General features: G+C 48.3%; 1 protein-coding gene across 3 annotated transcripts in view; it reads right to left on the reverse strand.

Annotated features, from left to right (window-relative positions):
- Nucleotides 1-967: 967 nt before the first annotated feature.
- Trappc10 (trafficking protein particle complex subunit 10) overlaps nt 968-23,831 on the reverse strand; it is a 60,918-nt gene continuing 38,054 nt past the window's right edge. For all 3 annotated transcript variants that reach the window (XM_057794760.1, XM_057794759.1, XM_057794761.1), the window contains 12 exons: nt 23,049-23,189; nt 22,663-22,775; nt 19,499-20,013; nt 18,516-18,657; nt 17,133-17,291; nt 15,969-16,198; nt 14,404-14,504; nt 12,290-12,416; nt 11,006-11,176; nt 7,482-7,659; nt 3,355-3,549; nt 968-2,328 (listed from right to left, as the gene is read on the reverse strand). In XM_057794760.1, coding sequence (XP_057650743.1) covers nt 2,090-2,328; nt 3,355-3,549; nt 7,482-7,659; nt 11,006-11,176; nt 12,290-12,416; nt 14,404-14,504; nt 15,969-16,198; nt 17,133-17,291; nt 18,516-18,657; nt 19,499-20,013; nt 22,663-22,775; nt 23,049-23,189 — 2,311 coding nt within the window. In that variant the 3' untranslated portion in view covers nt 968-2,089. The remainder of the gene's footprint in view (nt 2,329-3,354; nt 3,550-7,481; nt 7,660-11,005; nt 11,177-12,289; nt 12,417-14,403; nt 14,505-15,968; nt 16,199-17,132; nt 17,292-18,515; nt 18,658-19,498; nt 20,014-22,662; nt 22,776-23,048; nt 23,190-23,831) is intronic.

Below are 23,831 nucleotides of genomic sequence, written 5' to 3' on the forward strand. Positions count from 1 at the left end.
TTTCTTTCCTCCTGCCTGTAGCTACACGCGGTACCAGCTGTCTGTAAACACTGGTGCACTTGCTTCTGAGACACACTCCCTCTCCGGCTTTCCAACGTCTACCATCAGTTACATCTTTACCAAGCTCTAGCCTATCTCACACACACCCTTACAACAGAATCCAGCAAGTCTCCTAGCTCTTCTACAAACAGAAGAAACAAGGGTGAGTCTGGGTGACATCTCCCATCTTGAAAACACACATGTAGTTTCTGGGTAGCTATAGAGAGGGGAAAAAATTCCTTGACAGATTTGATTTCATCCTATTTCCAGATGACAGAACTACCATCACCATTTTAGATTTCTCATTGTTTTATTCTAAATATATGTGATTAAAAAATCTTGAGAGAACTCAGGACGATGAAAAATCAAGGAGTGGTAACCTCAGGGTTAGACTCCAAGCTCTAAAGGTGAGCAGTTCACCACACATGGGAGAGGGAGGCTAACAGGGCCAGGCGGGAGCTTTTCAGACAGGGCAAGTCTCAGAGACCTCCTCCTTCATGGTCTTTGATGTCTGCAGGAAAACTGTAGAGTCTGACAGCAAACAGATTTCAGAGGGCCATAAACACTCAGTACGTATGCATAACTGGCTTGTCCAAGCTTATTAATTTTAAACTGCGCATGTTTCAATAAATGTTTATTTTCTTTATGCATTCCTCCAGTTCCTGCAAATGAGAGATCGGGGGCAGGGATAACACTGTCTTTTACTGACTAAGTTAAAAAGGAAATACACCAAATACTGAAAATGTTGGCTTGGTTCTCCTGGCTTCTGCCTTGTGTTCCTGATTCCCTGTTCCCAAGCTGGGTTCCTGGGGGGCAACCACTGCTGAAGACGGCTCCTTCTTCTTCCACTCTGCATCTCAAGTTCCACTCATGTAAGCCATGCCAATGAACCCGAGCACTCTATCTCATATGTACAAAAATACATCACTTCAGAGGAATGAAAATGTTTAATACATACAGCATGTATTTACAAACTATGACTTCCACACCAGTAAAAACGAACACACATTTATTTTGTCCTTGATTTTTGGTGCAACTTATACACAAACATTACATCAGTTAGTCTGTACTCTTAAAAATAATAAATCAACAATATGTACAATTAAATTTACAACCAAAAGTAAATGAACCCGTTGGTGCGGTATGACTGCGACCCAGGGGAGCTGCAGAAGCCCCACCAGGCCGAGACCTCCTTTGACCGACCAGAGCACGAGAGACCTCTCTCATCTTTACTCCACACGGAGCGTCTTCAGTTCCAAGACTTAAGGTGCAAAAGATGTCGATTATACAGCTACAATACATGAGCAGACTTTAAAGTGAGAGAAAGCATTTCACCCCCACATCCAACAATTATAATAAATATAGATTTAATTCCAAGTGCATATGATATTCAATCATTAGGGAGAATCGGGGATCCAGAACGTCTAGCCTAAGCCATCTCCACACCACACTTCCCCGTGCTCTGGCCGTCTCTCCAGTGCCTTTCATGTGGCTTCTACAGATGGACCTTGTGATCTGCCGGGCATCCCAAGGCACAGAAGGGGTTATGTTCCTCCCACCCACCCCCACCTAAAAGGTGTTACTATAAAATCATAACTAGGGAATCTGGAGTGTAGGACAGGGTTTCATCCTTCAGGAGGCCCACAAGTCGCCAAGGGGCTGGACTGTATGAGCAAAGGGCACACAGTGCCGTAAGAAGGCTGTGGAGTCTGCTCAAGGTCCACCTGGGAGAAACGGAAATGGACGGGAGCCACCCAGAGAAAGGCTGTGGGAGGAGACCAGTCTTGTTGGGGAAGGTACATGAGTTAGGGATACCAGCATGGGGACAGGGTCAGGGATGAAAAAATAAAAATGAATCCTGTATCATAGACAACATGAGGTGATTCTCTACTCCACTGAGCAGCTGAAGGACACTGTTCTCTGCGGCGTCTGTAGCTAGGCAGAACTGCCAAAGTCTGGTTAGAGCTAGTGTGTTACCACAGACCACAGTCCAGCCACAATCCCTAAAGTGCACTCACGGCCACTCTGGCTTTGCTGGCCCATGACATCGTCAGGTAACACTGACTTCCAGGACGTGGTCGTCTTGACTGGGAATGACCAAGATCTGCATGCCCGTGCTGGAGTTGAAGACCTGGCCAGCGGGCAGTGCCTGGAGCCGGGGCATGGGCAAGCCCTTATGTTCGCTGCTGGAAGCTGAGTGTGTGCTGCCTCTACTCCGCACGCTGCTGCAGTCCAGCTGGTCATCTAGGTGCTTGTCCACTGACAGGTTGTCATTTTCTATCCAGCTGTCTGTGGAATACATAGGAAGTCAGACCAAGCCACCGCAGCATGAGCCTGGGGAAGGGGGAAGCCAACCTGGACTATCACGTGGACGCAGGCGAGTCACCTGAGTGTCACAATGTTACACAATTATTGTGGTTTTTAAAACTAGTGCAACAGACTGGGATTTGGATTCACTTCTACTGGCCCTGAAAATATGTTTTAGCGTTTCAGCCTACCACATGAAGCTAGAGTCTATTTAAATACAGAATTTATCATTAATTCTAAAAGGTCTCTGCCCACAGCTTTCAAACTGTTTAGTAGAAATCACACTTCAGATTTGGACTCTGAACTGGCAGTGTGGTTTGGTTCTCTCAAGATACCAAGTAGTGGGGTTGGAGAGATGGCTCAGAGGTTAGGAGCATTGCCTGCTCTTCCAAAGGTCCTGAGTTCAATTCCCAGCAACCACATGGTGGCTCACAACCATCTGTAATGAGGTCTGGTGCCCTCTTCTGGCCTGCAGGCGTACACACAGACAGAATATTGTAAACATTGAAAAAAAAAAAAAATACCAAGTAGTGGCAGAAACCACTGTCCCCAGTTAGTCGTCTGTTCATTCGTCCCCCAACCCTCCATCGCCAAGGCTGGGGACACACCAGGCTAGCACTAAGGAAACTGTGCAGCCCACAATTTGGGAATTTTGTATTTTGTTTTAAAGCCTATCTTGTCTACATCTGTACTTTTAATTATTTATTTATTATTTCCTTATTTATTTATTTTGGTTTTTTGAGACAGGGTTTCTCTGTTATAGACCAGGCTAACCTTGAACTTGCAGAGATCTGCCTGCCTGTTTCCTGGTTACATCTGTACTTTTACACAAATTCTGTGCAAATGGTTTTGCACAGAGGAGGTAGGGAGGAGGCTATTCTTAGATGCTCAGTGGGTCTGGGCAGTGTATCAACTGACTTGTAGTAACCTTCTACCTGGGACGGGTTATCAGGACATGACCTACTTTATGTAAGGAGGGGAGCATCTGTCCTTCTGTAAATGCCTTACCAGCATCCAGTTGAGAGGCATGAGCAGAGTGGTGGGGGAGGTACTTAAACAGCCGGACATCAGGCAAGGGGAGGTAACCAGCAAACAGAGGCATCACTTCCATATGGACTCTGTGAGTGGCCTGGGCAGCCACAGGCATGGATATGACACCACAGCTCTTCCCACACACAGCCCAGTTGCTGCTGTTGTCCACAACTGGAATGAGGAGAACACACCATTTGTACAGACAGCCAAGTGAGACCCCCACCCTTTCCAATCCTCACAGTCGGCCTCGCTGTAGCACACGTCTCACCTAAGCACACCTTACAGTGAGTATGTGCTTGAACAATCAAGGCACACCATTGTTTCAGTGCAACATTCAGTTCTAGTTTAGACTGGATCACATTAGATGTAGACAGAAAACCACCCTTTCCATCAGACAAGTGAGGCAGTATAAACTAGGCTGCTGGAAGTAGCTGCATCAAGACCTTGATCTGTGCTGTGCTTTGGTCCTCAGCTGGTGGTGCTACTGCAGGATCACATTGTAAGAGTGCTAACTCCATCAGTGGGGTCCATGATGAGTTCATGCAAATGGCTGCTAGGAGGTGGGCCTGGTTGGAGGAATGTCAATGGAGAAGAAGGGCCTTTGAAGGGTCTATCTTGTCCACAGATCCTTTTTTTTTTCTCAGCTTCCTACATGCCACGAAGTAAGCAGACTCCTTCATCACACTCCCCAACCACCACGTTTCTGCCTTGCCTCAGTCCCAAAGCAATGGAGCCAGCTGAGGATGTGTAGAGCCACAGCCAATGAAAACCTGTTCCTCTGGATTCCACAGGCACCTGTCTCAGGGAGAGAAAGCTGCTCAGCACTGCCTGGATACTGCTCCTGGGTGCCACCATTCATGGAGTGAGAATAATGCCATCAACCTTCAGATGTTTCCCAAGGATGTAAAAAGATGGTACACTTTGCATTACATAGCTTGGTCACGGCAGGTCATCAGTATGTGGCAGCTGTCATTAACATAAATTATTTTGTTGTTCTGAAACAGGGTCTGGCTGGTCTGGAACTCACTATGGGAACCAGGTTGGGCTCAAACTCAGAGACCCACCTGCCTCTGCCTCTGCCTCTGGAGTACTGGGATTAAAGGTGTGCACCACCACTGCCCAGCTGTCCAACATGTTTGGCTCTTAAACCCCCTCCCACCCCTTACTGATCTAGGATGATCCTGACACCCAGTCTGAGGTCAAGACAACAAGTGAGGAAGGACAGCCCAGGCCAGGATGGTGAGTAGGAAAAGACCCTTCCCACAAGAAGCAGACAAGCAGCAAGGAGGTCATAGCTTCCTATGCTATGCGTGACTTGAAGGCCAGGAGCAACAGAGGCAGGTGGGGTGGCCATGAGGCAGGCAGGGAGGCAGCTGCAGGGTGCCCCGATCTCCAAGTGAGCGCCAGGCTGCTGCCTCCATGGCACAGTCACGCTGGTTCTGATGAAGGCACAGGCCCCATTCTTCACCAGCATGGACTTGCTGGGAACGGACAAGTCCTTGAGAACCCTCCGCAGTCACAGTCATCTGTTGTTCAGTTCACTCCTCCTCCTCCTCTTCTTTGGTGTGCGTGAACATGTGTTATGGAGCACATGTGGACATCAGAGAACACCTTGCAGAAGTCAGTTCTCTCCTTCCACCATGTCGTCTCAGGGATAAACTCTAGGTTTGGTGGCAAGCATCTTGACTCACCAAACCATCTTGCAAGTCCAAAAGCATTGTAAAGTGTGTCTTGACAGTTACAGAGGTCACACACGAACCCAGCCATCCCTTACTGTGAACAGCATGGCCACCAGGCAGCAGTCTTCAAAGGTCCACCACTTTCAAAGGCACTTGGGTCAGACTTTTTGTTTGTTTTTGGTTTAATTCCACAGAACCACAGACATGGGCTGCCTGCCCTCATCCTGACCTTTGTCACCCTCAGATCCATTACTCTTCCTGTAATGCTATCACTTTGAGACTGTCCCCATCTTAACTTGTAATCTCTTCAGAAGAGGAGTCAAGATGTCCATCAAAACCCTGTGTGTAGCCAGAGCTTACGGCTTTACCCCATCAGTCAGTAGCTGAGGAATCCAAGCTACCTCAGTCTGGTGCTTCACGCTTTTCACACTCTGAGCTGCAGGACGGCAGCGAGAACAGAAGTGTGGAGAGCGTTCTGCACTGTGTGCTGCAGTGGGCTGACACCACACTAGCTCAGTGCGTGAGCTAATGACTGGAGAACTATGGGCATCAGTGCTAGTATCCAGCAGATAGATTTTCTTGAAAATGAACCACACGAGGCTACTGTGTCATGTCAAAACAAACAGTTCAGAGCAAAGCTGGGCGATTCCCACCCGTCATCCCGGAACTTCAGAGGCTGGGGCACGAAAACTTCCATGAGTTCCAGACCAGCCTGGGCTACAGAGTGAGCCTCTCTCTGTCTGAGGCCCTCACCACCTTCCCCTCAAAAACCAGCCTGTCATTATTTGTCATGACTGATAATGCTTAAGACTTTAAGCATAAAATGGAGTTTGCGAAGTTTGCATTGCCACTGTGCAGGTGAGCTGCTCAGCTGTGGAGTCTGAGGCTGTGAGTGAAATGAAACATTTTTACAACTGTGCACAATTAGGAAACTATGTTTTCTAAATGATCACTCATGGTGCTACAAAGTAACACCTGGCCAAAAAGTGCTCAGGGCAGGACAGATAGGAAGGCTGCATGAAATGAGCAACTTCCCACTTCTAAGCAGTGGTGGTCTGTAAAAGCTTCCTCAGGTAATTCAATTACTACACTGTCTCTCCTCAGAGTGGACAGATGAAGCACAGAACTTCGATTACCTCTTATTAAGCTAGACAGCAAAGAGATCAAAGACCCTGGACATCACAGCACTGTCATTTTTCCACTTGGGAACAGAGTTATTTTTCATGAAAAATGAATGTCATGTTATGTGTTTGTACTGCTTGATTTATTATTGTTGTATGTACATGATGATACACTGTGTGAATCAGATACACACATGTCACTGCAGACATGGGAGGTCAGAAGACAAGTTTTAGGAATCCACCAGTTCTCTCCTTCCAGAGTGGGTTCCAGGGGTTGAACTAGGTTGTTAGGCTGCAGAGAGCACACTTTCACTCTTGAGCCATCTGCCAGCCCTGTTTGATTTCATGTGCACTGTATGTTCCTGTGTTTGCACATGTGGAGGCCAGAGGTCAACTTTGGCTGTCATTCCTCAGGCACCATTCACCTTGCTTGAAGATATGGCCTCTCACTGGCCTGGATCTTGCTAATCTGGCAGGTCTGCTTGTCTCTGCCGTCCCAGCACTGGGAAGACAAGTGTTTGTCTCCACCCCAGCTTTTCCATGTAGGTTCTGGAGACTGAACTCGGGTTCCTGTGCTGGCTTAGTGATCGAGCTACTTCTCTAAGCCTGTTTTTGAAATAGACTCTCAAATAGCCCAGACTGGCCTAGAATTCATTTTAACAGAGGCTGGCCTTAAACTCCCGATTCTTCTGTATCTGTCTCACAAGTTCTGGTGTTACAGGCATGCACCATCACACCTAGAACATTGGTGTGTTAAAAAAAAATCTTTACATTACTATTAATGTATGTGCATGTATGTAGGCATAGACATGGCATGGCACACATGTGGACATCAGAGGATGTTTGGGAACTGGTTCTCTTTTCACTGTGGGCTTCAGGGACTGAACTTAGGCCATCGAGCAGGAGCTCCATGTAGGTGCTTTCACCCACTGAGCCATTCTGCTGCCGTATTATTTTAAAAACTATAAATATTTGGTTCACCAATCATGTTTAGAGTGATTGTGAGGACTGCAGAGCCTGGGGAGAATAAGAGAGGATAGTGTGTGGTCAGGAGCTTCAGCTGTTGTGAGCACACTGACACAGCTTTAGGGTAATGGTGGGATGCTAACCCTACACAGAGGGCAGATGCATCCGTGGTCCTGAGTCCCTAGACTCCTGCCTGGTGCCTGTTAGAATGCACAGTAAACCAGAGCTGTGCTCAGTCAGCCCAGACTGTGCTGTATCATGAATCTATCAGGCAAATGCTGGGATTCTAGAACTCCCAGGATGCCGCATGTCACTGGAGACCATGCTTGAGGCCTACCTTCATACATAAGCTTGGTGGAAAAATATTCCTCAGACTCCACGAGGGCTTCATCCTTGTCCACATCCAGGAGGTCGGCGAGCCGTGTGATAGACACCTCCAAGGAGCAGAGTGAGCCCGTCCTACAGTACTCAGCCCCTGCAGCAGGGAGGATCTCAGCTCTCACACTGTACAGTGTCTGGAAGGAAGGGACAGAGAGGACAAGGGACAGCTTACCCAGTAGCCAGAGGAAAGGCTGCTGAGGGCCAGGACAGAGCTGTCCACTCACTTTTCAGCACAGGGAAAGCCACCCCTACTACGTGGCCACAGAGCAACCTAGGCAGCTAGTACTTAGAGACATGGCCTTCTCCTCTTTTCTTTTCTTCTTACATTTATTATTGCTGGTGAGAGGAGAACATGAGTATGCACACGCCATGACATGTGTGTGGAAATCAGAAGCCAACTTTGTGGAGCTGCTTCTCTCCTCCCACCTCTTCACAGTTTCCAGGGATCAAGCTCAAGCTTTTTGCAACACCTTTCCCTTCAGCCAACGAACCACGGGCATTTTCAAAACATGGGCGCAAAGGCAGTGGAGTGACCTTCCATGTGTCTCTCCCACATCAAGGTTACTAATATTTGCTTTATCTCCTTGATCTAAGTCTCCATTAGAGTTTATAAATCTGCCTAAGATATTCAGAGGCAAATTCCAGACAACCTGCCATCTCACCTCTTACATTAACACTGAATATTACTAAAGAATAGATGCTTTCTTGCCAAAACACAACATCATTACCAGAACTAGTAAAGTTAACACAAACCTCTGGGTTAATTTGGTCTATAACCCCCTTTTCCTTATCAGCCTCATTCTTGATGTTTTTTTGCACAAACCAGTATTTTATCAACACCCAGCACAAACCCAGGCTCCCAACCTGCCTGCTGCTGGTGGCATAGGTGAGAGGCTCATACCACACATGGGCAGTTCAGGTTCTGCCTGGCATGCGTAGAGCAACAGATCATATCGGAGGTATCTGAGATCAAGAATCATGTTCTTCTGAGGATTCATGGAAAGATGACAACTTCTCTGGGGATTCATGAAGGTAAACCAGTTCTCAGGCAGCCTTGGTCGTGACTTTCTTATCAAACACTCAATTAAGTCTGATCAGAGAAAGGCAAACGCTCACCAATCTGATGGGCTGCTCTCTTGCTCTCCCATTATGGGGCCCTGGGAACTGACACATGCAGACATGAGAACACGAACCCAGCCCTCTGACTGGGGTGAGGTGGGGGGCAGGGGTGCTGCAGAATGCTGAGTAGTCCATCCACACAGGCCAGCTCTGGGTGTTCAGCAGAGATACAAGGTTACCCATTCACACATCCTACACCAGGTATTAGTTGGATACACTAGGTGGAATGAGTTTTGAGCCTAGCAGAGGACACATTTCCTAAAGGTTCAAAGGTGCCATCTACGGTGGCAGTGGAGTTGATCTCAAGTTATCCTCTCGCACTGGTTTCTGGAGAAAAGTAAATGGCTGCAGGAGGAGCTCACTCCCGAGAGGTGTCAGCACCAGTCTCTGTCACTGGACTGCTGACTCTACAAGTCTGTGACTAGAACCAGGCTTTTCCAGTACAAAACTACCAGTCACAGGCATATTCTGTGGGAACATAGGGACAACTGATGAGTCACAGAACAGAATTGCTCAGACAAAATGTAAACACAAGCACCAAGACTATCAAGCCCTTAGAAACCTTTCTGACCTTGACTTTGGTGATAGATTCTTAGATCTGAAACCAGAGATTCAAGTGATGAAGGGAGAAAAATTAGATTTCATCAAAAGCAAACACTTCTATGCTTCCATGGATATCGTCAAGCAAGTGAATGTTAACTATGGAAGGGGTACATGTTTACAAGTTATATACAGTAACGGACAGACACCTGAGATATACCAAGAACTTACAATCTAATGTAAGTGAACAAAGGATTCAAGCCAGCATCTCTCTAGATGACCTGTAACTACAAAAGCACATACCACTTGGCCTCTTGGGAATCTTCCCACCTCACCCCCCAAACACTCTGCAACCTCTTCGGGATGGTCTTGACTAAGGAGCCAGCAGCTGCAGTGCTGTGAGGTGCAACCCCTGGACCCCCAGAGAGCTGCTGGAGTCCTGCTTCTCAAAAGCCTACCCAGAGTTACACTGTGACCCAACTCCACTTGGGGGTATTTATTCCAGAGAACCAGTTACGTGTCCTGTGTGTGTCCACAGAAGAACTCGTGTGTGGATTTCCCTAGCATCATTGTCGCAGGAGCACATTATCAAGAGGAAGATTCTGGCCACTGATAATGCGTGAAATAGCATGTAGCAAAAGGAACAAAGTCCTGACATGTGCTTCCAAATGGACGAGCTTTGAGAACACTGTCAAATAAAGGATGCTAATCACATGTCACACGGTATCAGGGTGGGAAACTCTGAGGAGGTGTAGGTCCACAGACAGACCTGCCTGTAGCTTACAGATTCACCTGGGTAAGGAGGAAATGAGGAGTAGCCATGGATGAGTAGAGAGAGGCACTTTTGGAACACAAAGTATTCCCTAACAAGCTCTGAAAAACGGCCACATAACCGAGTGTTAGGACATGTGGAAGGCACATGCTGAGCACTGTCACACATAGAGACACCTCAACAGCTTCCCACACAAAGGTCCTGACTGACTTTCAGTCTCAAGAACATAGTTAAGAAAGCAGCCCACCAAAGGCCCGTGACTACAACTGTTCAGGAGGAACCTGGTTCTCAGCTTGCAGGACCCCTGAACTGGTGTGAGAGGAAGGGAAAAGACACAGTGGTAACAGAAGCCAGACAGACTCCTCCACAGCAGTGATTCCTGACTGCTGATCGTCACATATCGGAGCTGTGTGTTGGTACTACATAAAAACAAGCCACAACACTGGCTGTATTTAACTCGATGGCTAATGTACAGAGTTGAAAATATGGGCTTCAAAATAATTAGACTGATTTTGTTAGAGGGAGGTAGAAAATAAAAATGGTTAGTGTCAAGAACTATAAACACAAATGCCTTTCTATCTGTCTAGCACAAAGTCAAGGAACTGAGCTGACTTAACCAAACCCAACCAGGCTTGTGTGCCCAGCTCACGGCCATTCAAAGCAGCACACTCAAACAAGAGGCAGATTAGGAGAAAGTAATTAACTTTCTCCTGTAACACTTCCTTGTTTTGTGTTTGAAAGCAGAGGCTTGGAGCAGGAGCTCAGGACAGAGATGAAATGACTCTAACATGTATTCCAGATTGTTAGGACAGCATGAGAAGGCTAGGGGTCAAGGCCACAGACCATCGTATTATCAGGAGCAGGTGCACCCCAGGAAGGACACGTACCACAAAGTGGACAGGCATGGGCTTAGCTGCTCAGAGGTCACAGCCTTCCCTGAGCTGTGGCTCCAGCATATTGAAAGAATCCACCTGAACCTCTGGAGTATCAAGAACATGAAGTGCCCATACTTCCATCCCAACCTCCTTTCCCAATAATAGATTACATACAAAAAAGTTCTCCACTTGGAATTCGTAAGTGTAGGGCTTCAAGGAGACAGTCAGACGCTCTTCAGAAGCTGGGGAAAATCCCACAGAGAACCGGCAGTGCAGAGGAGGGGGAGGTTCCTGAGTCCACGTCAACTCCCAGACAAAGAACACGGACTGCTTGCTGTGAATAAGCTGTAATGAGAAGCACAACTTTGGTCACAGTTCTGGGAGCCCTGGGGAGGACATAGGCCTTTCGCTTTATGCAAAGGGGCACGTGTCAGGCAGTCTTCTGTGAGCCTGTGGGTTCCTGTGATTTAGCAGCACCTACCATGTCTCAGTCCTGCCTGCCTGGTCTGACACAGAGCCTGGCCCCTGGCTGGTAAAAGAACTCTGCCTTATGACTACATAAGCTTCACAGCATCAGCGAGCATGAAAAGGAGCTTTCAGAATCATGATTAGTACACAGCAAGCTCCCAAATGGCTCCATAATGGGACATTAATGCCACTGTCAAAGCCGGACCAGTGGCACTTCCTGGAAGTGGTAGAAACTTCAGGAGGTGGGCTAGTAGTTGAGGAAGGATATGAAGAAAACATTTGGGCCCTGCCTCCCTTCCTCTCTCTCTCCTCTCTCTCTCTCTGGTTCCCATAAGGCCAGGGCAACAGCAGCTCTGCTCTACCACGCTCTCCCCCCCATGATGGACTGCCTCCGCACAGGACCGAAAGCAACCAGGCAAAGTGACCATGAACTAGAACCTCTGGAACCAGGAACCAAAGAAGCCTTCTTTCCTCTCAAGGACTGTAGCACAGCGACAGAAGGTTAATATGACTGTCACCCAGTTTGCATCCATGTCAATCACTTCCTATTAACATAAAGTAACTTAGGAACAAGTCTAGCCAGACACATAGCCTAAACACCAGGGGCCACACCTACAGGCTCAGGGACAGGTTCAACAGAGATGGAACAATGGTCAAAGCCAGCAACACTGACTGTCCAAAAGTATACAGGAAAGTGCAAAAAATGCCAGGAAGTGAGGGCCCAGTTGTGAGCTTCTCATAGCAACATATATATTACATACATACATACATACATACATACATACATATGTATATATGTCCCGCAGGTGGGCTTAGAAGGCTGAGGGGACAGGTGGGCTACACAGCACACGGTACTGCAGCTCTGACCCAGGCCCTCCTTCCTGCCCAAAGCTTATCCAATCAGCATCAGGCTCTGCTCAGCTGCAGTTAGTCCCCCTGGTCTCCTTCCCTGACCTGCTGAGAATATGGCGCTCAGACCAGAGCAGTTACCTGCTGAGACTGCGTGTTCAGGGGCGTCAGCCTCAGGTCGACAGCATGACCCATGTCTTCCAGCTTACTATCTGACAGCTCAAAGTCCAGCTCTGACAGGTTCTGGACACGGACCTGCACGTATTTCCTAGAGCACAGAAACAGAGTGCGTCACTAGGGCTCTTACCCGGGTCTCGACTATGCAAAAGGGAGACCCTGTCCGAGGGAATCATGACAGACGAAGGAAGAGTGTGTGGTGTCAACTCTTTCATTTTGGAACACAGTTAAAGATGTCGGAATAAATAACTAATCTTTTAAACAGGAAGCCTGTGAGAAACGGATCTGAGGAAGTTGATCCGATGTGTGGTACTGTGTGCAGTACCTAAGGGCCAGTAGGTTTCTTGTGGGGAAGCCTGACTACCCTTTCCCACTTCAGGCCTTCCCTGCTCACTTCTGCTATCTGGAGAACACTGAAAAGCAAGTCTTTTAATAAAGACTTAGAATCACCATGGAAACAAATCTCTGTGCATGTCTAAGATGGGTGTCTAGATCAGGTTAACTGAGGTGAAGTCCCACCCTCACTAGAGCGGCACCCCTCTATGGCTGGCATCCCAGCCTGAATAAACAGGAAAAAGCAAGTGGAGCACCGACACCCACGTCTCTGCTTCCTGACTGTGACACAAGACAAGGAGCTGCCCACTGCTCTGCTGCCACCCCTTCCCTGCTATGCTGGACTGTGTCCCCAGAACTACGACCCAAGTAAACCCTTCCTGAAGTTGCTTTGTTCACAGTAACAAGACAGGCATAATTACAGCTGTTTCTTTTTTTTAGCTGCTTTAAATGAAGCAGCCATATTCTTTTAGAGATTACTGAGGTTTCAACCTTTGTATGTAATGTGTGTTACATGAAGAGAAAAATACTGTTCATATAACATTTCATTCTTAAAACTTAGCCAAATCCCATCGGTCTGTGAGAAAGAGGACTGTTACAGTCAGAGGGAAGTATCTGAAGCAGGAAGAGCAGACACTGTACGGCCCGACACTGCTGACATCTCTAGACGCCCCCCAGGGTTGATGATACTTCTAGAGTGGGTGCCCAGCTAGGCAATGTGGCTCCTTCCAGAAGACACCAGCACACCCGAGTCATCCGGGGCTGGGACACTAGTGTAGTGAGAACACTATGCAGCGAATGGAGCAGCTGAGAACTAGGCCCCAAGTGACAGTGCTTCAAAAACTCTACCCTGCGGGTATCTGGTAGAGAGCTAGCTACACAAACCCATGGGAAGGCACTGGGCAGCCCAAAACACAGCACCTTATAGAAGTTGAACGCTGAAGTCTGCCAGAAAGTCGGTAGTTAAAACAGAGAGGGGGGTAGAAAGAGACTGTTAATCAGCTGAAGATCTTGTTGTTTTAAGTTTGGCACAGTGGCTGTGCCCTAATCTACTGCTATTTCAGCCAGCAACTACAACTCCACAGTTACCAGCCTGCTTCTCTAGGAGTGGCCTGGCCACTAAGGTTGTAGTCTGATGAGAATTCTGTTCCCGCAGGCACTGGCTCTTGTAGCTGCCACTAAAGGGAGCTTTAACTAAATCTCTATCATTCTATTTATAAGTAAGACTTGAAATTCAAAGGTTGGGATGAAAACCTGTGAGCTCAGAGAGGCTGAGTAGCAAAAAGCAAAATGTCTCTCCTTGCTGGCATCTCCGAAAGATCCATGCTTCAGCTCCACCAAAACAGAAAAACCCATGCCACTCCAAATCCATCCCTACTACTTCCTGTGTCTCTATCTCTACTGGATGCTCTCTGATGCTCTATGGTCACTTTCTGTCAACTAATTGCTAGTTCAGTCTTCTGACCTAAGGTTAATTTTATTTAATAAATGCAAATACAAAATGGGGGTTCACAGTATGACTGAACATCCCCAACAAGATCTGGTTTGGATTTCACCTAAAACTTTATACTGACATATCAGCTGTGAGGTAGAGGAGAAGCTGGGAACACGGCCTGGTACTCATGACACAGGGAGCTACTCTGGTAATGTGTAAAAACCCCAGTGACATACAAGGACAAGCTATGCACCCTGTCCAATGGGGGGGGGTGAGGAAGAAGCAGAGCTGGCCCCCATCCCCCCCTTACCGGGTTCCAGCAGAGAGCAGAGTGTGTGTGGTCCTGAAGGGCACACTGAATGTCAGTGCAATGACAGTGGAGTAGATAGACCACGGGCAATCAATGGATACCTGTGAAGAAATAGAGGCCACCTTTAAGCCACCGTCCAAGAGCGCAACCGTATCACCGTCCACCCAGCTGCACAGTGGCTTTTTTGTGGTTCGCCATCACTGTCCCAAGAGGAAATTCTATCAGACATATTTTCATATGAACAAGTGAAAAGGAAAACAAGGAGCTGCAGAATCAGCAAGAAATGGAGACAGAATTGGAAACAGTCCTAGAACACCAGCTCAGCTCACAGCACAGACATCTTGACAGGAAAGAGCAAGGCCACCTGTGCCTCATGCATCTGGGGTCCAAATGCTCCTCACTGTGCAGCATGTGTCCTACGGCTCACACAACCATGAGCCACTGGAAAGCAAGCAATCATCCAATTACTTCACCTGTCTGACAGAACCTAGCTAAAGGCCGACCAAAGTGGAGCTACAGTAGAGAGCAAGAGAGACACTCCTAGGGGCGGGAGAGGAGAGGTCTTGAGTTTGCTTTTATCCCCACACAGAATAGGCAAATCTACTGGTGCAAACGACATCTCCCACTAAAGCAGACATTATCTTTATCTTCTGCATTCTCTGCACAGGGTGCAGGGAGAAATTTCTTAACTACTCTTAAGAGACTGTGCCGTGGCTTGAATGCAAATGGCCCCTCAAGCTCGTGCTTGAATACTTGGTGTGGCCTTGTTGAGGCAGTGTCGCTGGAGGCAGGCTCTGAGGTTTTAAAAGCCCACCATATCAATTAGCTCTGTCTCATGCCTGTGGATCAAGGCTAAGCTCTCAGTCACTACTCTAGTTCCATGCCTGCCTACACGTTGCTAAGCTCCCCACTATGATGGACATGGATTCTAACCCTCTGAAACTGTAAGCCACAAATTCAAGGTTTCCTTTTTAAGTTCTCTGGGTCATGGTGTTTTATCACAGCAACAGACTTGAAGATTGGGAAGGAAAATCTCTTCTACAGAGACTGACTATCTTATACCTTAAGCCACAATGCATTTAAAGTGACTGCTGTCCGAGGCCTGTCCTACTTGTCCTACTGTTCCTGTACCCACACTGCACAATGTACAAGGCTCAAAAGAGGCCACAGAATTGGAACCGGTGTCACAGGAGGAGGACAAACCTTGCAATACTCCATGAGCTGATTTCATATACACCTTTGACCAGAGCAACAATCTCTCTGAGTAACTTTTAACAAATGCCAGCCCCAGAGCCTACCTCAATGGAGTATCCCTGGCTGAGCTGACCCTGGGTCTGTGTGACATAGACTCCTGCAGCTTGGTCACAGGATGCATGGATCCACCCTCCCTCCCAGTGTCATGGTGACTCCTTTCTAGCTGCAGTGAAGTCAGAGCTTTGATGTCTTATATGGTGGCTGCAGTCCAGATGAGTGTACAGGGGAGCACAGGAGGACAGGCTCCACACTCCTCCTACCCAGACAGGCAGAGGCTACTGCCTAGTCGCACAACCCAAGACCCTCTCTACCTTGTGATCTGTGGTGACCATGCAATGGTCAGTCCTCTGCATGTCTTTCTGCTTCCTGTGGGGCTCTGGTGTCCCCAGAATACTGGTATCCCCACCAGCTGCTGGAGCTGAAGGCAAAGACAGAACCTCGAGCTCAAACTCGATCACATGGTATGCAGGTGCAGTGGGAAGACCGATGCTTGTGACCTTGTCAGAGGACTGGATCCGGAGCAAAGCAGAGGAACACTCTTCTGTGGGAGACAGAAAGTCACCTCAGACACGACTCTGTTTCATTCCCCTGTCAAGCAGGGAATAGGCATAATGGGAGGTACTGCCAAGCTCCTGCTGTCCTGTGCACATGAATGAGGACAATGCTAGGCAGGAAAATCCAAGACCCTAGACAGGGCTCCATAGGAGGTTCACAGGCCAGGCACTGCTTAAAGTGCAGACAGGCAGGGACAGCTCCCCCATGGCTGCATGCTCCATCACATAGCGGACTGTAGCTCGACTCATAAAAACCTAGAGGCAGATAGGGGTTCAACCTGAAGGTCAGAAAAGCAAAACAGCCAGCCACTGGCTCTAACCTCTACCTCAATCTGAAATGGCCACCTGCCTGTTGGAATCTCAGAACAAGACTGTGTGTGAGAGCCGTTCCCTCCCATCTTATATTCCTCTCTAGGACTGGGATTAAAGGTGTGCACCACTACCGCCTGGTTTCTGTGGCAACCTAATGTGGCTACTGGGATTAAAGGTGTGTGTCACCAATGCCTGGTCTGTAAGGCTGATCAGTGGGGCTGCTTTGCTCTCTGATCGTATTTATTAAAATGCAAATGAAATACCACTACAGCAGACCATCTCCTGCCCCAAGGAAAAAGAAGTAGAAAGTTAGGGATTAGTTTTTGCTCTTTAGTGCAGGGGTGCACAGGCCTGGAGAAGCACCGCTGCGGAACATGGTTCAGCTCCGACACTGCACTCAAGGTTGGCAGCACTTGGCACCTAATGAACACACCATGCTCAGGATATGTCCCTATATGTATGCTTCATTCAGAGGCTAGCTCAGGCCACCTATAAATGCTGACCTCAGAAGCCAAGACAAGGTGCCGCAAGTGTCAGGGCCACGACGCCTGGCTAGTCTTCTGTCCCCGAAGAGTCTGAACACAAGTGCGCCAGCCCTGGCTGCCTTACCTCTTGAGTTGGAGTAGACCACGGCTCTGTTCTCAGCCTGGCACAAGATGAGCATGGCTTCAACATTGCTGAGCTGGAGGCTGTCTCCGTTTTTTACTGCATAATGGCCCGTAGTGACAGTAAACTTGACTTTCTGAGGAATGCCAGCCAAAAGGCTATCTAAATGAAACAAGACAGCAGTTAGGATCGCTGTCCCCCAGAGAGCAGCTGTAGGAGCTGTGGAGAGGTGAAAAGAGTCGCTAAAAGCCCATTAGCCCTGGGCACCTCTCCCTCCTGCCTCACCTGTTCCTCTCAGTGCCAGTCACAGAACTTCCCTGAGAACAAAGGACACCGTGAACCTGAGGGAGGAGGGTGCCCCAGTGAGAGATTGCAGTGTTCACTAAGTTACCAAGTCAGACAGGCAGCTCCAGGACAGAGTAAGGAAGTGGGCATTGGAGCTGCTCAGGAGAATGGAGTAGAGGATCAGGCAGGGCAGAGGAGGGGTGAGGGGCCAGAGACAAGAAAGAAAGGCAGGACAGGGAGGCAAGGCCACAGCATAAAGGGGAACAGGGCCAGGGCTTCCAAGGAGCAGAGCTCAGGCTGTGGCCAATACGTTCCCAAGGAAGAGCCCCTAGGGACAACTGCGCATGACACCTGAGGACATCTGCTGGTGGCCCGGGGAGAAGCTGAAAACTGAAGATGTAGAAAGAACTAAGGAGATTTAACAGACAAAGAAAAAAGGAAAAAGCTTTCCTTGCTGTGTTTTCCTTTTGTTTTAAATAGGAGGTTTATCATGGTTCATAGCTAGGGCTCAAGTCAAGGATCTGCAACTGCATCTAGTATTGGCCTCTCGAGGCAGCCAGGGCTCTGCATGGAAAGACAGGACGTGCATGTGTTCACGTGTGCACCTGTGTGTGCATCTGAATGTGCACCAGAAAGCTGCAAATAAAGGCCTTCCCAGTCTAAGACCTTGCCTCTCTGGCGTTCCAGAACATGCCACATGGCAGCAGTCTTGTGAATGCCACTCCTGTTACTTTGAAAGCATACCGGCAGGTCGGAATCTCTGGGTTTCTTAGGGTCATGCTGTGGAGTTAAATCCACTCAAAACTTTCAAAGAGGAAACCCGATTAGAGTGTGAAATACACTCTCTGTGCTGCTACCAAAAGGGAGTCAGGTGTACAAGTTCCCTGCAGAACACCTTTGTGTCTTACTTTCAGATACACATGGTTACTATGCATGGTGGCTAACAATCACAGGACAGTGACTGAACAGAGCTGCAGCCAGTGGCTTCCAGGCCATTTCCCCTACTCTTTCTAGGAGAGGAGCAAGGAGCTGGGAGAGATGGTATTGAGACCCTCCCTCGAACCCTTGGTGGCTTCCTGTGTGGCTTTCGGCTCCACTCACCAGCCAGGGGTTCCACATGCAGCTGAGGCTCCTGAGAGTACACGTCATACTGTACAATGGGGTGGATGTGTGCAAGGACAAACCACACAGGGCCCACCGAGGCCCGTAGCTGTCGCAGTGTGTATGTTCCCGGTTCCTTGGCCTAGGGGCAAAACAAGGTACTTGGTAAGACAACCCTTTCGGTGTTACAAGTTCCCAAGATAAAGACGGGCTGTCCTGTTACTCAAATGCCACCCATCTTCCCTGCCCATCACATCTGCACCTACGTTGCTCCAAGAAACATCTGGCTCTCAAGCCCTTTCTGAGCAACTGATGCTTCTGAGTCAACATTAGCCTCTGATGAGGTAGACACGGTAAGGACCTGTTTGTGGCCCACGTCTGGAAAGGTACTAAGTGAGACATTCAACAGGGATGATTGCTACTAGAAGACCATACCCACGTGGAGCAAAAACACCTTCCTTAGATCTTGTCTGTGTATGAGGTCAAACAAAAAGGGCATGCTCCATCAGAGCAAAGTCTACAGTCCCGACACCATACAGCCTTCAAAGGGAACAGCTTATAGGCCAGGTCACCTTCAAAATCTTCTTACAAAGTAAGGGGATATCTTCACACACACAGGAACTAGCTAAGAAAATCCAATAACCCAGCCAATTAAAAAGCTAAGCAAAAACCCAAAAATGTTCATAAAAACTTCATTCAGTAGCTGGGAATTGTGGTTCATGCCTGTAAAGAGGCTGAGACAGGACTGTCACATGCTTCAGACCAGCCTGGGCTACAGTGTAAGAGCCTATCTCAAAATAAAAACAAAACAAAACTAGGAACGAACTTCATTCAAAAATTTATCAACAGTCAAACTACTGTGTAATCTTCTCTAGGATAAAGAAAAAACACTGGAAGCCACAGAGGACCTCACAGTGTACTCAGGCTCCCTCCCCATCTCCACCAACTTGAGAGCCATGTCCTGAGCCCAGCCCTACCCATACCTGGGTCCTGAACTCTATCTTGTTGGCTCCTGGCTGCAGAGTCACACTGCTGCACTTCAGGACATGGGCGCCATCCTCCAGGGCCAATCCGGAGGGTGCCTCTAGAGAGGAGACACTTTCCTGCCTCCTCAGGAGCATGTGGACATTCCTACAGATAATGCCTGTGGTGTGCAAGGAGTTATCAGAAGGGCTTCTCTCCAGCATCTCCGACAACTCCAGGGCAGGCAGGCTGTTCTGAGATGCAGGGAACAGGGAGGCTTCGGCTGGGAAGGTGATGATCCCATTGGAAGTTTTGTGCTTGGTCAGCCACTCAGCTGTCTTCCGGTAGTTGTTTTTTTCAATACTAAAGTGGACGTTGACAGCAATCTGGTCCACGTGGACAGGGATAGGCATCTGGCTGCAAACTGTTATCTCCACTGTCAGGACACCACCCGCATGGACCACAGCGTTGGGAGGGTCAAAATGGAGATCCTTTAGCCGTGCAAAGGAGTGCATGGGTAGCACCACCTTGTGACCTGCAAACACATACTCCATGTCTCACACTTGAGCCACATCTCCTGCTAGCACTGGAAGGTGCTGCCAGCTCAGTGTTTATTTAGAACAAAGATTGCAAGCTTCCCAACCTCCCACATTTCTTCTATCACAAAAGCAGACTAGACAGCACTTCCAGAACTCTGTGGATGAGGAAATTAACAGCGGTGAAGATTTCCGCAGCTGCTTTATCACTTTAGGAAGAGTGAAGAACAGCTGCTCCCTCCATTTCAAACTAAAACTGGCCAGCAGTCTGGTCCCTAGAGTCACCCCCAGGGACTCAACACCCTCCGAAACAGCTCTTAGACGATCCCTAGGAAAGAAGCCAAGTGCTCCACTGTGCCCTGAAAGTTAGTCCCGGCATCTGCCAGACTATGGAGACAGTAGAGGGACAGCTGCCTATAGTTTGGGGATGTGAGGGGACATGAAAGCATGAAGACATCTTCAGCAGACACGAAGATGGGTGAGAATCCTCTCCTAAGTGCCATGGCGATGTTTAGGGAGAGTACAACACTACAGAACCACTGAACAGGACTGATAAACCAAAGGAGAGTCTGGAGATGGGTTTGGTGGAACTATGCTTAGCAGTCATGAAGCTGAAGCTATGGCTGCGGCTGTGGATTGATCCATCCAAAACCAACCAACCAACCAAAGTCTGTCCACAAGTTAAGGCAGACTTGCCATAGCTGAAGACCGGGCAGACACTTTTGGATATTGTATTCACACAAAGGGACCAGGGAGCAGGAAGGAATACCCTCACTCCCATCATTCCCCACACAGCAGCAAGCCAAGAAGGCACACTGGGGTCTGTAAATCAAACCACCATCCTGATGCTGCTGAGAACATCAGGAAGGTGGCTCTGTTAAAGGAAGAGGCGATCCACCTCTGCAGCCGGTGATCACACAACCGGGAGCCAGAACCTTGTGGAGGATTCTGTCATACTCAGCAACTGCTATAGACTGACCAATCTATGCACCCCAACCCAGGGACATCTGTGATGAATAAAACAAGCCCTGGCCCCCAGAACAAGGGTACTGGGATATTGTATCTGGGAGGTAATTAGACTAAATGAGGTCAAGGGGCATTAAAAGGAAGACATCGCTAAGTGCTTGTTGTCTTCTGCATTGTATGGAAGGACACAGCAAGGAAGAAGCTCTCACCAGAACATAACTCTACTATGTCAGAACTCAGAAACAAATGCCTGCTATTAAGGCCCTGTGCCACAGCATTTTACAATGGTAGCCTGAAGAGAACACAGTATCTCTTTTTAAAAGGGCTCTTAGTCAACTAAACACAAGGAGCAAAACTATGCAAGTGTCATCTGGCTACACAAAAACATCAAGTGCATCCCTCTAATCTAACCTTCCAGAGTCTGCAGTTTGGAGGCTCCCAGGTGGAAACCCAGGAACAAATTCCAGAGGGTGGATTGGTCTGAATGACAGCTGGCTCAATGTTTTGGGAATAAAAAGAAAATGGTATAGTAATACATGCCACACCCCATGAGCCTTGAAAACACTGAGTCAAAGAATGCAGTCACGAGAGACTCCATGTAATGGGAGCCTACAGAAAGCAGGGCTGGGGGCTGCAGGGCTGGAAGGGTTAAGTACAGGACTCTGTTCTAGGTGACAGAATGGACTGTGGTGGTGGATATGCACATCTGTGCACACACTAAAAGCCACCGAATTGCATGCTTCAAATAGGAATTCATGATATGTAAATTCTATCTCAATAAAGCAAGATGTGAGAGTAAATGTTTTAAATTAAAAGAGAACTGAAGCTGGGTGGTGGATCTCTGTGAGTTCAAGGCCAGCCTGGTCTACAGCTAGTTCCAGGACAGGCTCCAAAGCTACACAGAGAAACCCTGTCACAAATAAACAAACCAACCAACCACCACCAAACAAACAAACGAAAGAACTGGGACATATAACCAAGTTTAATATGTATGCTAAGAATTAAGTGATATGTGGCTCTTCAGTAGGTTAAGTGTTTGGTGTATGCACACGTGTATCTCAGTTTGAATCCTCAGCATCCACATAAAAGCCGCATGGAGGTGCGTATTTGCTACTGCAGCACTGGGAGCGGACAGGCAGAGTCCAGTAGCTCTCTGACCGCCAGCCCAGAAACAACATGCTCCAGGTTCAGTGGGAAACCTTGTCTCCAAAAACACATGAACACACACGTACACATGTGTGCATGCACACACACGTGGTAATGCATGCTTAACACTTGGGAGGCAGATGCAGGCAGACTGTTTCTAGTCCAAGGCCAGCTGGGTCTACATATTGAGTTTCAGACTAGCTAGGACTACATAGTAAGAACATGTCTCAAAAAATAAAACATAAAAATTATAGCAATTCATGGTAGCATTCTTAAGAAAATCAGAAAGACCTGAGCCTGGGCCCCAGGTGGTATCAGACCCCTTTGGTCCCTGGGAATGCCTCTTGTGTGGTAAGTAGTCTGGAGCACTCCTCCGTTTCACAGAAGCATGCTAACCTGTCTGGGTGAAGTCTCACTCAAGTTCACCAAAGAGAAAGACCCAGGGCTGGTGCACAGGCAGGCGCTATGGCTTCACTCCTCCTCTTTCCATACTGCATGGAAAACGCCTGAGGCACATAATTAGCCACCAGTCTCACCTGGGTTGTCTTCTTGCTGGCTGGCATAGCTGAGGATCTCCTGACAGAAGTACTTCCGCTCCTCCTCTGTCAGATGATGGTCACTGGCTAGAAGGCTGCTGGTCTGCAAGTAGCTGGAGTGGAGAGTTAAGGGCCAGGAGTGAGGACCTCCCGAGTAGGACAGTGGGCAAAAGGGCTCCAAATGTCCTCTCTTGCCTTCAAAGTACAGCCCAAAGGAGAGCTGTCACTTAAAAAAAAAAAAAAAATTAGAAACTCAAAGTTAGATTTAAAGAAGAGTGGACACTTGCTCTATGCTCCACAGGAGCTACCAGCACACTCACTGTGAGCCACGCCACCATGTATCAGACAGTGACTTCCTATTTCACAACACTGGACTCAAAGGATACTTTTCCATCTGCCCAAGGTGTTTTTGGCACTCGGCTAGCTGCTTCCTTGTGTGTGTGACAGGAAGGGCCCAGCCCTCAGCCAGGTAATTCTTCAAAGCTCCCTGAAGATACATTTCTGCCTTCTGGGGTGACCTTTTCTTCCTTGCAAAGGTAGCAAACACAAGTCTGTTAGGTACCACAGGGGCCAGCATGGCAGACCCTGGCACTCGCACATCCGCTCCTCCCACAGCCCTTTTCACCACCTCTTGTGAGGAGCCATGAAGGATGGCCAGAGTACATTCCGAGCAGTAGACTCATGTTGATAACACGCTGCTGCTCAGACATCTGGCACGAGTACTGTACACTCTTCCTAGCTAGGCTAAGGTCAGCAGAAGAACACTTTCTTACTGGCAGGTGGGATGGCTGGGAAAAGAGAAGGGCATGTCCCTAGTCCTGGTGGCTAGCCACAGCCATGCTGCCACACCACACTGGACTCATGCCAACAGTCTACATGGCCCAGCCATCGAGCTAAGGTCAGCTATGACTGGGCAGATACGAGCTGCTTACAGAGACTGAGAGCACCGAAGATTAGACAAGCAAAACCAGAAGGCCTTCCTAGTTCCAAAGAAGCCACACCAATGTTCAGAATAAAACCAAGTAAAGTTTACACCACAGATTCACCAGGGCCTGTTATACTTCGAGGAGATCAGGGCTCCCATTCCTTCCCCAGAGGCTAGGATGCTGGGCTAGCCAGAAGCTAATACTGCCAAGCTCTCCAGGGCATCCTTGGGGAGGAATCCCCAT

The sequence above is a fragment of the Chionomys nivalis genome, chromosome 19 (assembly GCF_950005125.1).
Source record: "Chionomys nivalis chromosome 19, mChiNiv1.1, whole genome shotgun sequence".
Taxonomy (NCBI): domain Eukaryota; kingdom Metazoa; phylum Chordata; class Mammalia; order Rodentia; family Cricetidae; genus Chionomys; species Chionomys nivalis.